The sequence below is a fragment of the Apaloderma vittatum genome, unplaced genomic scaffold, assembly GCF_000703405.1.
Source record: "Apaloderma vittatum isolate BGI_N311 unplaced genomic scaffold, ASM70340v1 scaffold1043, whole genome shotgun sequence".
NCBI lineage: Eukaryota > Metazoa > Chordata > Aves > Trogoniformes > Trogonidae > Apaloderma > Apaloderma vittatum.
The window spans coordinates 1-13,253 of NW_009708351.1; the positions used below are offsets into that span (position 1 = coordinate 1).

General features: G+C 44.9%; 1 protein-coding gene across 1 annotated transcript in view; it reads right to left on the minus strand.

Moving 5' to 3' along the window:
* Positions 1–534: 534 nt before the first annotated feature.
* Positions 535–13,253, minus strand: part of LOC104271735 (E3 ubiquitin-protein ligase HECW2-like) — a gene marked incomplete at its 3' end in the record, with an annotated part of 31,358 nt that continues 18,639 nt past the window's right edge. The window contains exons 2-3 of the mRNA XM_009866510.1: positions 9,606–9,713; positions 535–629 (exon numbers count right to left, since the gene is read on the minus strand). Of these exons, the coding sequence (XP_009864812.1) occupies positions 535–629; positions 9,606–9,713 (203 nt within the window). The remainder of the gene's footprint in view (positions 630–9,605; positions 9,714–13,253) is intronic.

Below are 13,253 nucleotides of genomic sequence, written 5' to 3' on the forward strand. Positions count from 1 at the left end.
CTGCGCTGCTCTCCAGCAGGTCAGTCCCCAAAGCTCTCACTTCAAAGGTTTTCAGGTTTGGTTTCCACTGAAATCCCTTTCAACTAGCAGAAGACTTTTTCTTTCAAGACAAGAGATGTGCATCTGGCCGTATAATCTACCATGAAGAAACCAGCGGAGCTGGCTTTCAAGCCAAGCGGTTCTGCAGGTAGGCACTGCCCAAACACCAGGCAGAGGAGGTGACAGCCTGATGAAGAAGCCTCAGCCAGCCATTCTAGTGATAGAACAAGGAGTCAACTCACCTACTGAACCACAAAAGCAATAATCCAAGGGAAAACTCGCCCACTTCTGTTGCACAGATGAGTATGGAAAGCAGTTCTGAGCAGCTGAACAGCTGATAAAGAATTCTGGAGCTGTGAGGAACCCACTTTGCCTTTTTAAGTTATTTAATAACATTAGTTTCCACACAAACTAGGAGATTCACATTGGCAGGTTTGTCTGACAGTTAATATTATTGTCTTACGCAAACAGGAAGAACTAATAGGCTGTACTTACCATCACAGCAGGGTTTTTCACAGTGATACATGGGGTTGTAGCTCGGAGGGCTCCGCTAACACCATGGTAGTATTTAAAACAGATCTTTATTTCAGCTGAAAACAAAGCAAAAACTGCATTAAGCCCTTCATGACCAACCCCTAGGCGAAAGAGAGACAAAGAGGGGAGTGTGTGCCTACAGGGAGTCCGAGTTTGGGCAGCTGACTGACAAGTCTCTGCTGTAAAAGCACACAGTAACTGAAATAAATTTTCACTCAGCCTGTAGAAAACCAGAAACTTGTCTCACAGAAAACCCAAATATTTACCTGAAGAGCTGCTACATGCTGCCATTTATTTTTTTTTAAAAACCAAATATTTTTATATATAAAGTTTTAACTAAATTTCTACCTGGTCAGTGACAACCCATGAGTTCTTTTTTCCCCAGTTCTCGCAGTGAGATGTGGATGGTCGCTACTGGGTAAGAAAGGTCAAAGTCTGCACACAAAGCCACATTTGTATGTTCTGCACAGGTCCAGAGGGAAGGAAACGAGATCAGTACTGATCTCCAAAGTCAAGACCATTTCAACACAATGGGGTTAATGTGAATTATTATTCACTGCTAAGATTTCCCTTTTTCTGTGACCTTTCAAACCTTTTTCTATCAGTATGTGAAACCCAAGACACCCCTGATCCTGCTAAAGTAAGAGAATAAGCAGACCTACAGATATTCTGACACTCTGGTAGGAGTGGAGTGGAGATATAGAATGTAGCTCTATTCTGAATTTCCTGTTGAAGTATTCCTTGTGTCTTGGGTCCTCCTGTCACTTAACAGACAAAAAGAGCAACTGAGCTAATTGTGCAGCTTGCATTTCCGCTACTATTTCAATATAATCAGCTATGAAAAAGGCTTAGTGAGACATGTGCTACTAACACGATTCTTGCCAGGCTTTGGAGTAAGTTGTGTAACACACATCTGAAGGAAACTGGAAGCACATATACTGGAACACGGCAAAGTAAGTGTCGTACCACATCTCTAGGCCCACTGAATAAAGTTTTGTTTGCTAACCTGCATTTACTGCAACCAAAATAATATTACACTGAACCGCAGCCTGACCTCCACTGCTCCTCTGCATTCCTCCAATCCGGCAGAACAGCTCTAATTACGGCTGCCTGTGATCCTGTGGGTGTTCCCTATCGGGAAGCTTCCTTTCTCTGCTGGGACAACTCTTCTGAGTGAGGTTGATGAGTGGTCACCTCCGGGTACAGCCGTGGCTGCAGGCAGAAATCACAGCTGCCAGCTCAGACCAGCCGGAGGATGCGCACAGAAGTCCCGGCAGCTCAGTTCCTCTGACTGGGGTTAACAATATGTCAGTACTCCTGAAGTACGGAATTGCAGCGGTCTGCATAAACTTCTGAGACACACACGGCATGATTCCTTGAGGGCTGAGGTATTTCAAGGCTGCAAGATAAAATACCTGCGTATCCCTACTCAGATGGAGCAGGAAAATCCATCCCATAAGCCTGTTCAGCCGAAGAGGATTACTTATTTATTTATCCATTTTTAAATTTGCTGCAGTTATAGGTCAATGTGTCTTTACTATCTTCCTCCCGGAACAAAGAGAAGGCACCTGAGAACTACCCTTCAAAGCAGAGGGACCAGCTGACAGTGCCTCCAGGGGCTGTGGAGGTGGAGGAGCTGCTGATCCCAGTTCCTCCTCCTCCTCCTCCTCCTCCTCCCAGCCGAGTTCACACACATAACCAACACGTGTTTGATTTACCACGAGCTTGACAGCAAAAATCAAAATGCAGACAGGATTTCTCATCACCTCCAAAGGTTTATGGAATCTAGAAACTGTGAGTCATGACCTGCAGGTTCACAGAATCATAGAACAGTTTTGCTTGGAAGAGACCTTCAAGCTCATCAAGTCCAGCCTTTGTCCCAGCCCTACGGACACAGCTAACCCGTGTCCCTCAGCACAACACCCACCCGTCTCTCAAACCCCTCCAGGGACGGGGACTCTACCCCCTCCCTGGGCAGCCTGTGCCAACGGCTGACAAACCCCTCCGTAAAGAAATTGTTCCCAATATCCAACCTGAACCAACCCTGGCACAACTTTAGGCCATTCCCCCTCATCCTATCACTCACCACTGGGGAGAACAGACCAACTTCCGCCTCTCTACAACCTCCCTTCAGGTAGTTGTAGAGAGTGATGAGGTCTCCCCTCCGCCTTCTCCTAAACTGAGCCGCCCTGCTGACCTACCAACAAAGCTTAAATCCAAGTGGACGCACAACAACTTCCAGCTCACGTAAAATCAGAGTTTGGCACTTGTGAAAGTTGGCAGGATTTATACCAAGTGCCGGATTCTCTGCATTGTAAAATGCACATATTAAGCAACCAGGACTCATGTCTTGGGCATCTCTTAATCCCCCTGTGAAGGTACGACGACTGCATGAGAGCATGTTAAAAAATGCAATGCTACGAGCTTTGTATCCTTGGGTTTCTTTCTCTCAATGACTGCTACAAGCATACAGTACTTTCCAGTACTGGCATGGGGCTGGTCCTAGAAGAAAACAATATTTGATTCAAGAAATAGATTTGATGGTCTCTTCCCCATAAGCTAAATTTAAAAATAAAAATCTTCAGGACTAATTGCTAGAAATAATGAGAAAAAGCAGACGACTTGGAGACTTTTTCTCCCACTTCCCAAGAGAAGCGGCACCGATTGAATTTGAGCTTTGCCCAGCACTACAGACTGGAACAGCGGAGCCGCTGTTTGTGTTGTGTCGAAGGGATTAACACAAGAGAAGCTGTGCTGGAAATCCAGCATGAAATTGAGAAATGGGCTCCCCGTCACATGTGTGCAGAGGCTGCCAATGTGAATGTGGGTTTGCAAGACGGGACCTTGTACACAGCAAGAATAGAATCCCTTCAACAGGACCAGAGACAGCTAAATTCTTTTTCATGGCTGGTAACACTAGAAACCGTGGTTATTGTGGAACAGTAGAAGAGATCTCAGTGGAGCCCTATCAGTTCAGAAGAGCTGAGGATCTGGCTTTCTGACATTTCTTGTACTGCATTATCAGAAAAAGTGTCGACTAGAATAGGGTTTTTTCCTGATGACCGATGGATTCCTGAGCTATGGATAGACTGAAAAGAGGTATCTGTGGCTGTTCCTGACAGAACGCATCTCCACCCACTACCTACACTGAAGGCCCTTTACCAACACAGACCTCTGCAGAACCAGGAAGCTCAGTTCCGCGTAAACAGGACTTTCAGTATTTTGGGAGTTGAGCTCAACACCGCCTTAACACGCAGACGTTCCCCCGAACCATTCCACACTCCACACGGCACAACAGCACGTGCCCCCTGCAGAGTGTGCCCAGATTCTTTAATTTCTCCTGCCACCTCGCTTCCACGTGTTTCACGTCCACTTCTGGCTTTTTCCTTCCAACTTCTCCCCTCAGCAAGCTCATTAGCTTGTGCACTACGTGACTGGGAATGAAAATGTTAATAGTCGTAAATCCAGCAAGGAGAAGACATCCCTCCCTGGCAACAGGACTATTGGCTGTCTCACTGAAGACAAACGTAACATTTCAGAACAAAAGGTGTTTTCATTCATGGGGCAATAAAACGACTGTACTTAGCTCTATCTCATGGATGCCACAAGCCCATTGTCATTGCCATTCCTCCAGACATTATACAGACCTCCAGAAACTCCTTCCTCATATAAAATATGACAAAAATGAAACTGGGGTATCTATGATTCCTTAAAGGTTATCTCAGCCTTAAAAAGGGGAGCTTTTATATATATGTTAATTAGTCTGAACACTCCATAAAACCATAATCCCCTTCTTTTTAAAGAAACAGCTATTATCATTTTATAACCATATTTTTATAGCTCAGGTCCATTACATAAAAATGTTTGAATTAACGAAGGTTTCTGGGATTCAAGCACTGACATTTGAATTTCAAAAGAACTCCTGCATGAAATTATAGCGCTGTACTTCTCTCTGTGGACCACACATCTTTGCCTCTTCAGTAACAAAGAGATCAGCTTACACCATACAACAGCTTGGGGGATTAGGGACGTTTTAAAAGCACAGTCCCTCATTTCAACCACCTTTTTATTGCCTTTAATACTTTAACCTTGCCCATCAGAAAAAATGCTTTAGGATAGAAAGAAACTCAGAATAAACAAACTTGGAATACATAAACACATGAAGGTAACTCTGGCGCTCTGAGACACTCTTATTTGCAGCCACAAGCGCTGCCTTTTACATTCCAGTTTGGCAAAACATTTAATTATAGCCCAACCATCAAACCCAAACGCTGCAGGTATTACGTGTTTAAGGAAGTCAACAAGGCTTGCGGCAAATGTAAAAAAAATGCAAGACCCAGTCCCGTTTCAGTTGTGATACCCAAAAGCAGCTGCTAAGAGACAACAGATATGAACAGCAGAAGAATAACTGAAGTATTTGCAACCCAGAGAATGCATTCATAAACGGGGAGGGACAACAACCGTTGAGTCCCAGACAGAGCACTGAAAGGGCGCTGGCTGCAGCCGTGTGCCAGGCTCAGCACAATCCCACAGGAGAAAACCGGCACCTTTGCAGGATTCAGTTCAAATTGCCCAAAAAATTATACATCTAAAAATGATAAATGTCGATAGAGCATTTATTAACATTGACCACTTTGGTCAAAACTACTAAAAATACTAAACCCTGATCATATCTCTAGTAACAAAACTCCTTGCTACAGCAGCCCTTAAAACTGGAAGCTGAGCAAGTTCAATTATTAAACTGAGGGCTTTTACCCCCTTTCAGTATCTATTAGGTTTTTCAACAAAAAAAAGGAACTGGGAGTCTGCTCTGCTAGCTACAAAGCATGGCAGTTTCAGTCTCAATACCCTATTTTGGCAGAAGTTATCATTTCACGGGAATAGGGACTAAATACAGAGAACTCCACACAAAACCTCACTTGTAACATGCTGGTACCAGCGTAATGCAGATACCATGTTTCTGAGTATCTCTCAAAATCTACTCATGCCACAAACCTGAGATTTTAAGTCCAAAACAGAGAGCCTCCAAGTATCGCAGTGTGGCACCAGAAGTAATTTTAACCACCGGCACCCCAAAGATGATTTGGGAATGATTGACGTGACCACACATCTCCGGAGAAATCCCAACAGCTGCCACTACAGATTACTGCTCAAGCCACAGCACTGGTAAAAAAAACATATAAAAAATACATGCAAATAAATATATTTCTGTTCTACTCACAGTAATGACTGGGATGCCAAAAGGTATAAGTAACAAGGGCATTACACGACAGCTAAAGTAGGGGAAGGTGTTTCCTGCAGATACTGTAATTTGTTCATGGGACCAAAGCTCTAGCTTACAAATACAAGTCCAGCACACCTCTGACACAACCTGTCCTTCCCCGCACCACCGAAAACCAACCTGGAAAAAGCGGTTCATAAATGAGCAGCAGGTTTGGGCGACCAGTCTTCCTAACACTCAAGCTTCCTTTTCTGTGCTTTTTCAATCTCCAGCCCTTCCACGATCATTTCACTCCACCATTCTGCCGTCTCTGTTCTCCACAAGGAGCACCGTCACCTCTGTTCCACCCTGGTGCCGCGCGGGGAGCCCCTGCCATCCCCAGCTCACAGAGTGCTACACGCACAGAAACACCGTGCATTCTAAAAGCACTCCCGGGCCAGGAGGAGAAACAAAACCTGTCAAGTTGTAGCCACATTCAGCAATCCTTCTGCAGCTCACACAGCAAACACCTTGATGGAGCCGTGCAGTGAGTCACTGTTCTCCTGCCCCCACACCTCAGCAATCCTCAGAGCAGGATGTTTTGAAGCCACCTCTACACTCTGTGAGTAAGGAAACAGCATCTCGGGCCCACCGATGCTCCGATCCACCCTTCTGAACCTCTCCAATGACCTGAGCTCCCGCTCGCTCTTACACGGCACTTCTGCTCCTTCCCCAGGGAAAGGGCAGAGGGCGACGTGCCGGCACGCTCTGCCCTCCAGAGCCACTCCCTGCCTCGAGGTGACAGCTTAAGGACGCTGTCTGCTCAGGATGGAGAGCTGGATGTGGTGTTTTCCAAGTAGTCTCCTTCGCATACTCTTCCCTCCCCTCCCCTTCCTCAGCCACTCTCCTCAGAGGCTGCTTGCACTTGCAGAACACATTAAGTTCGCTCCTCGTTATTTCACTGTTGATTTCTGTGATTCTCCCTTCTCAGGGTAGCAGAGCCTACAGAATTGCTTGTGTTGATTTTTGTCTAAAAAAACTGAGTTTTTCTCCGATCGCCCTTGTTTTGCTAATTCTGCATGCTGTGGGGGGAACTAACGCCTGGGGTTTGTACGAAGGTGATGAGGCTCTCCCTTCCGAAGGTTGCTTGATCTGAACAGAGCAGATGGCAAACTACGCCTTTATACGCTCCTTGCCTGGAAGACAGGAGAATACTGAATCCACACGGAGAGATTTTAAGAGGAATAAATGGACTGACTCGAAAAACCGCGTTACAAGACCGCAGACGTACAGCAACGTGAAATTCAGAAAAATGTTTATCCAAGGCCTACCTCAAAACAGAAGCATAAATTTCACCGACCTCAGAGAAACTATTAACAGTTTACAATTATGCTCATGGAAGAAGAGCTTCCCAAATTAAGGCATAAATGCTCTTTTTTAGCAGACACAAATCTAAGGACTGCAGAAGGAATCCAAGGCCCAATCCAGCTGACTCCCACGATAAACATTAATGCAATTAAAATGGAAATACTTCTTTTGCATGAGATTTGCCTGCGTACAGCTTGTTAGCGATGCCTCTGCCCCTCACGCCGAGAGATGTTATGTTACTGGAGAAAGAAACGTGATGGCCCCAAGCTCTGACACCAACAGGGGAAAATACACAACCAAACTCTTTGGGACAATGTTCATATGGACCCACTGCAACTCATGGTTGAACGTTAGGAACTTCCGGTCCTTTTCTTGCCAAAAAGACAGATTTTTTGACTGCAAATCCTAAAGGATTATTTTAATTATTGGGCAGAACTCTGCTAACAAGCACAGTTTGCTGCCTGTGGTCACTGTGAGAAGTAAATACAACAAACCCCCAACACCATGACCTCTAGTCAATAAATTCTGCCTCCTAGCAAAGGTATTTGTGACTACAAGACATCGCCAGCTCTAGAGTCCTCCCCAAAACGCAGCTACCTGTATCTGCATCGCGGTTGCTTCACCACCCATAAACTACAAGAAAAAGCCTTGCTGAGCAAACACAGCCATGTATTTGGGTTTAAAAAGCGCAGTCGGAAATTCAGTTCAGTGCTTGGGTGCAATTCCTGACCTCTTGCTGGAAGCACAAGCGTCACCGGTGACATGTTCATCTGCCGTACTATGTGCTATGGGAACACATGGCCACACACATTCCTTTGTACAGCTCGTAGCTGCCGCGTAATCGCTTGTCTCGTTCGTTGTACGGCAGTGGGACTGTTCCTCAGCAAACCTAACCACGACCGAGGAACGTACATGCCGCCCTCTTTCTATCAGTGGTTGCCACGTGCAGTTAGTTGCAAAGTCAGTTGCAGCTGGGTTTAAGTTGAAACTACTCGTTTTTGAAGTACCAGCCTACGTTACTCACGTGAAGTAAAAAAACACCGTTCAAAAGCCTCGTCTCCATATGTTAGAGAAACAGGTAACCAACCCAAAGACACGGGGAAACCTCCCTGAAGTCAAACTGCCCGTACTGGCAACAACAGCGAGAGAGCTGACAGACGAGAACGATGAGGTAATGAACCCTTCCAACAGGCATTGTCATCTGCTTTAATACACCACTGTCTTTGGCACCAGGAAAGTTCATTATCTTGATCTTCACTATTTTCTTGATTTTTATCTTCCACTCAATCATTCTTCCTGGAATTGAATTTCATTTTATCCTATTAAAGCTTTTTTTTTCCTTTTCTTTTTGTTAAAGAAATGTGCTGCATAACTCAGAGGGTAACTTGGCAGGATTCAACAACGAGTTGTAGAAATAAGTTTTAATAATTATTTATAGTGCAGGGCATACAACACCTCTTGAAATACATGAATTGCTGTAACACCAGCTAATTAGAATAAAAACTTCTGCCAAGACCTACAGATAGCAGCACTGCAGTGTACAGTGAAGTAGTAAGAGTGGGAGTATTATTTTTTTTTAAATTTATGAAGACAGATTCATTGCTGTGAGGCTAAACAGGTGGCAGAGCAGCTCAGAGCTCTTTTGGGACCGATTGCCACTTTGATGCTTGGCACATCAGAGTTCCAGCAGGCTCAGGCACAACATCCTAGGATTAGAACATCAGTTTCCTTGGGGGATCATACACTTCAGATGGCAAGGTAGCTTCTTTCCATCAAAAAGCAAAAAATCAGAAACAAAAATAATAATATCTTTTAAAAAAAACCCAAACACAGCAGAATGGCTTAGCTTCCTATAAATTCTGGTCACCCAAGGGAGTGGCATAGTTCTCTGATTTGAAGCTTGGCTACCAATACTCCTTACAGAGTTCAACCGGAGATGTTTTCTTCCAGTCACACAGACACTCCCAGTGTCTCAAAAGCGCGCAGTGGATTTCCCAGCACAACAGAAGTTCAGCTGGGAAATCCTGATACAACTGGACAGGAGGCTGGCAGCTCCTAGAGACAAACCAAACTGTCATACTAACAACCATTACCAAGCGCTACCAGCTTATTACCTTTTCCTTCATCTGCACTTACCATCAATGTTTGTCTTGTTGGAATTTTAAACTTCTCGGGAAGGGCCTTCCTGTTTCAATGCATATACAGACTGTGCAGCATTGCACACGGCAATCTCCTCCTCCTGGAAACCAAGGCACGCTAAGAGCATCCCTACAAAATGACTGTACCTCTAAGCTCAACTCCATTTTTAAAACAAGCAGCCAACGCTTTGGAAGACACTGCCCCCTAGAACAACACGATCAGTTCCCCTGCTTTATCAGAGGGATTGATGAAATGGCTCTCAAACGCCGTCCCACCGACCTGCCTCGACACAACGGCGTGCTTGCCTGTGGAGAAACGTACTCACATTCCATAAAGTAGGGCCCAGGTTCAATTCGCCAGACGATCTGTCCTTTTTGCGTGCCAGTCACTCCGCGGTTCTTGGAATCCCAGAAATTGGCTGGAGAGTTCTCATCTGAAAGAGAAAAGAAAAAAAGAAAAAAATTTGTCAAGCAGTGTTTATAACAGTTGGTTTTGCAGTCTTCTGTTTTGAGAGGCCCAGGTACAAAAAAATTTCCTTGTGTTAAAGAAAAATAAAATTGAAAAAGAAATCAAGCTAACCGGAAAAAGATAAATGGCTTCTCTTTTAGTTAGATCAATTTATGCAGAGTTAGCAGACACACATACAGCCAAAGTAAATACAGGGTTTCCTTCAAGAAGTGATCTGCCAAAGTAAAGTATTAAATTACAAAACATCCCTGACTCAAGAGAGAGGCTATCGGGAGTTTACACCGCAGCGTAACCACACCGTTGCACACAGCAGTCCTGCGGGGCCACGTGGAAATCTAGCGTTCATTCCCCAGCTGGGAAGCATGGAATTGCACCTAAGGAGCATCAAGACTTACTTCGGTTTTTAATATAATCCTAGGGTTTAGAAACTAGTGAGAACATTTTTACACACACACACCAGAAAACCTGACACTCTCAGTCGGGTCAGGGGCTCAAAGCTGTCACCTCAGCCAGAGATACAAACACAATACACACACAATACACACGCAAACACAGATTCAGCAAAATACAAATGATGGGGTTTGTTAATTCTTATCCTGCTCAGCAAATCAAGGAACTCTGGAACAATGAAAAAGGCCTTCAATAGTGGGATCTCCTAAGGCACAAGCAATCTCTTCTTTTTCTTTTTTTAATCAATAACTAAGTAAAGCCCATGGGAATTTTTACAGGGCCATCAGTGAGCTTCAGAAAAGGTCCTACGCAAACTGAGTCTCGAATTCTGAGCTGACAGTTCCAAGAAAGCAGAATATTATTTAATAAAACCCAGCATTTAGGAAAGTGCCTGGATTTTCAGCCCTCTCATGAAGCAACAGCGCCTTTTGCCGCAACAAAGGCTCAATGGGCGACGCTCTGCCCACAGGCACGCTGCCATCGCAGCAGAAGGTGGCGGAGACGGGGATGAGAAACACTGACAGACCACTGCCCGTCAGCAACTGACTGGAATTACACAATTTGGGTTGGACAGCTTTGATGTGCTTCTGAAATTTATTTATTTTTTACTTTTATGATGTTATTTAAATAGGGGAAAATTTAACATTCCTAACGCATACAGAAAAAATAACTTCAAGCCTCAGTTCTTAAAAAGAAGAAAGCGAGCAGCAGAAAACCCCATAATCAAATAGCATGAAAACACTGAGGGATACAACATCGCCGAAATTTACTTATCGAGACTGCAATAAAGAGCAGTTGAACAGGGACCGTCTCAGTAATATTCAGCTGTGGAAAGGAAGAACACAAAAAGAAGTGTCAAAATTACCGCCGCTTCATCCCTCCTCTTCTCCAAAACTTTATATATATACACATACACGGGTGTGTGTGTGTCTATGTGTGTGTACACACACACTATGTACGTACAGAGAGAGATATTCCACAGGGAACTTCAGTTCTCCTCCTCTTTTAGCACAGAATTGTTGCTGTTTGTGAAACTGGCGGCTGTTCCAGAATCTGGGCCAAAGAGTAGATATAAATATCTCTTCCCAGAACATAAAATATGCAACAAAATACTGCCTGACTGCATTGCTATCTTGTCCACCGAGCCTACATTTCTGAAAGAAATAAAACGAGGCAAGATGCACACTATCTTTGAATCTTCAATAATTCTTCGACACAAAATGTTACAGACAGCACCTTATTTTTCAGAGCTGCAACCTTTGCACAGATCAGCGTACGGAGACATGTCCTACGGTGAAACGTGGGCAGTAATAAATATATAGTGTGGAACTTACCCCGACCAGTGCTCGGTGAAACCACTGTAAAGCAAACGCATTCTGCTTTGTAATGTTTTCCTTATCAAACTGCTACACAGTCGGCCAAACCTGGCGTTAAGACCTGAGCTCGTGTTTCCCCACATCTGGGCTTCACCATCGCTCCAACACCCTTCAAACGAAGGGAGATCCCAGCGGCACCCGGCAGACGCACAGCCCATGTGAACAGCAGCACACAGGTACCGGATAAATGGAGGAACGGCGCAAGGAAAGACCACGGTATCGGTTTTAGGGAATTAGTTTTCATGCTAAACTGACACCCATAAAAGCGTCAGAGCCGTCAGAAGCTCCAGGATGCCCGTGCCTTTTTGATACTCTTCCTCCCGCAGCCTGGGGTGGCCTGGGCACACCCTCTGCTCTTCTTCAACTCCACCAGGAGCTCCTCCGGCAAAGGCCACTTCCAGACGGCCAGCCCCCAGCCTGTCTGCGGAGATTCCTCCCCAGGGGCACGACTTGGCATTCCCCTTGGAACTTGGAGACGTTCCTGTTTGCCCATTTCTCGAGCCTGACTGCGCAGCAGCACAACCATCTGCCGCTCTGGGTTTTGCACGAGGACATCACCGCAGCGCTGAAAGCTCTGCTCAGCCACTACCTGACACCGGGGGTCAGGAGCCTTCCGTGGAGTTCACGTTTTGGTCTTTTGTTTCTCACCGCTTTCACGATTTCTGTCTTAGGAAAAAAGATAAATTCCCTGAAATCCAGCACCTTACACAGCCATCTTGCGCAGCTTAAATCAACAACTAAATAAATAGGCAAGATACGGTCTTTTATGAGACAGCTAAAAACCAAGAACGGCTACTGATTAATATCCAAAATGAGCCTTATGGTCCCAGCGCACAGACTGGTCATCTGTGAAACGCTACTCATCTTCTGGTCCCAGTTTCTGTGGTCAGGAGTGTTAGGTTAAGTGATAAAAGGCTCATCTCCATGATACATAGATGAAGGGTTTTTATTTTATACATATAAATAACATCACCGAAGTCACTATCTCGTAGTGCGACAACATCAGGGATTCCTCACTGCAGAGGAAAAAAAAACGTAAAGGTTCCCCATATCAGTCTAAGAGCTTCAAACTTGCTCAGAGAGAAGGTGATGCCCAACAGCTTCCTAACGTCGCCAAACGGTTTTAATTACACACAATTTTACCATTTTCATCTTTCACCACCGTACACAGGCATTCTAATTCACAGCTCTTGACAAATCTGCGAAAAGATCACTCACGTTGGTAACACCACTGTAGCCCTGCACCATCTCTCATTTGGGATTTACATCCCAGTGCCCATTTTTTCATCCCCTCCTGCTCTATGCAAAATCTTCTGAAGGGCTTGTATTGTTTATTCTTAATTTAAACTTTTTTATTAACTTCAGATTGTCAAAATACTGTACTGATAACACCAAGGCCGCAGGTTCGATCCCCACTCGGTCCTCATGTGTTGCCTGATCTAGTTGAGAGGCGTCCCTGCCCATGACAGGGAGGTTGGATTAAATGATCTCTAAGGTCCCTTCCAGCCTAGGCCAGTCTGTGATTCCTTAGCATTTTAGGTTCACTTTAATAATTTTAATAAATTCTAGGGCACTGAAGATGCAACACGCCCAGTTACCAAGGGGTACTCAGCGAGGGGAAGCTTGTAAAGCACTGCTGTGAATGGTATTTCTCCTCAGGTGCTCGCTCACAGCAGGTA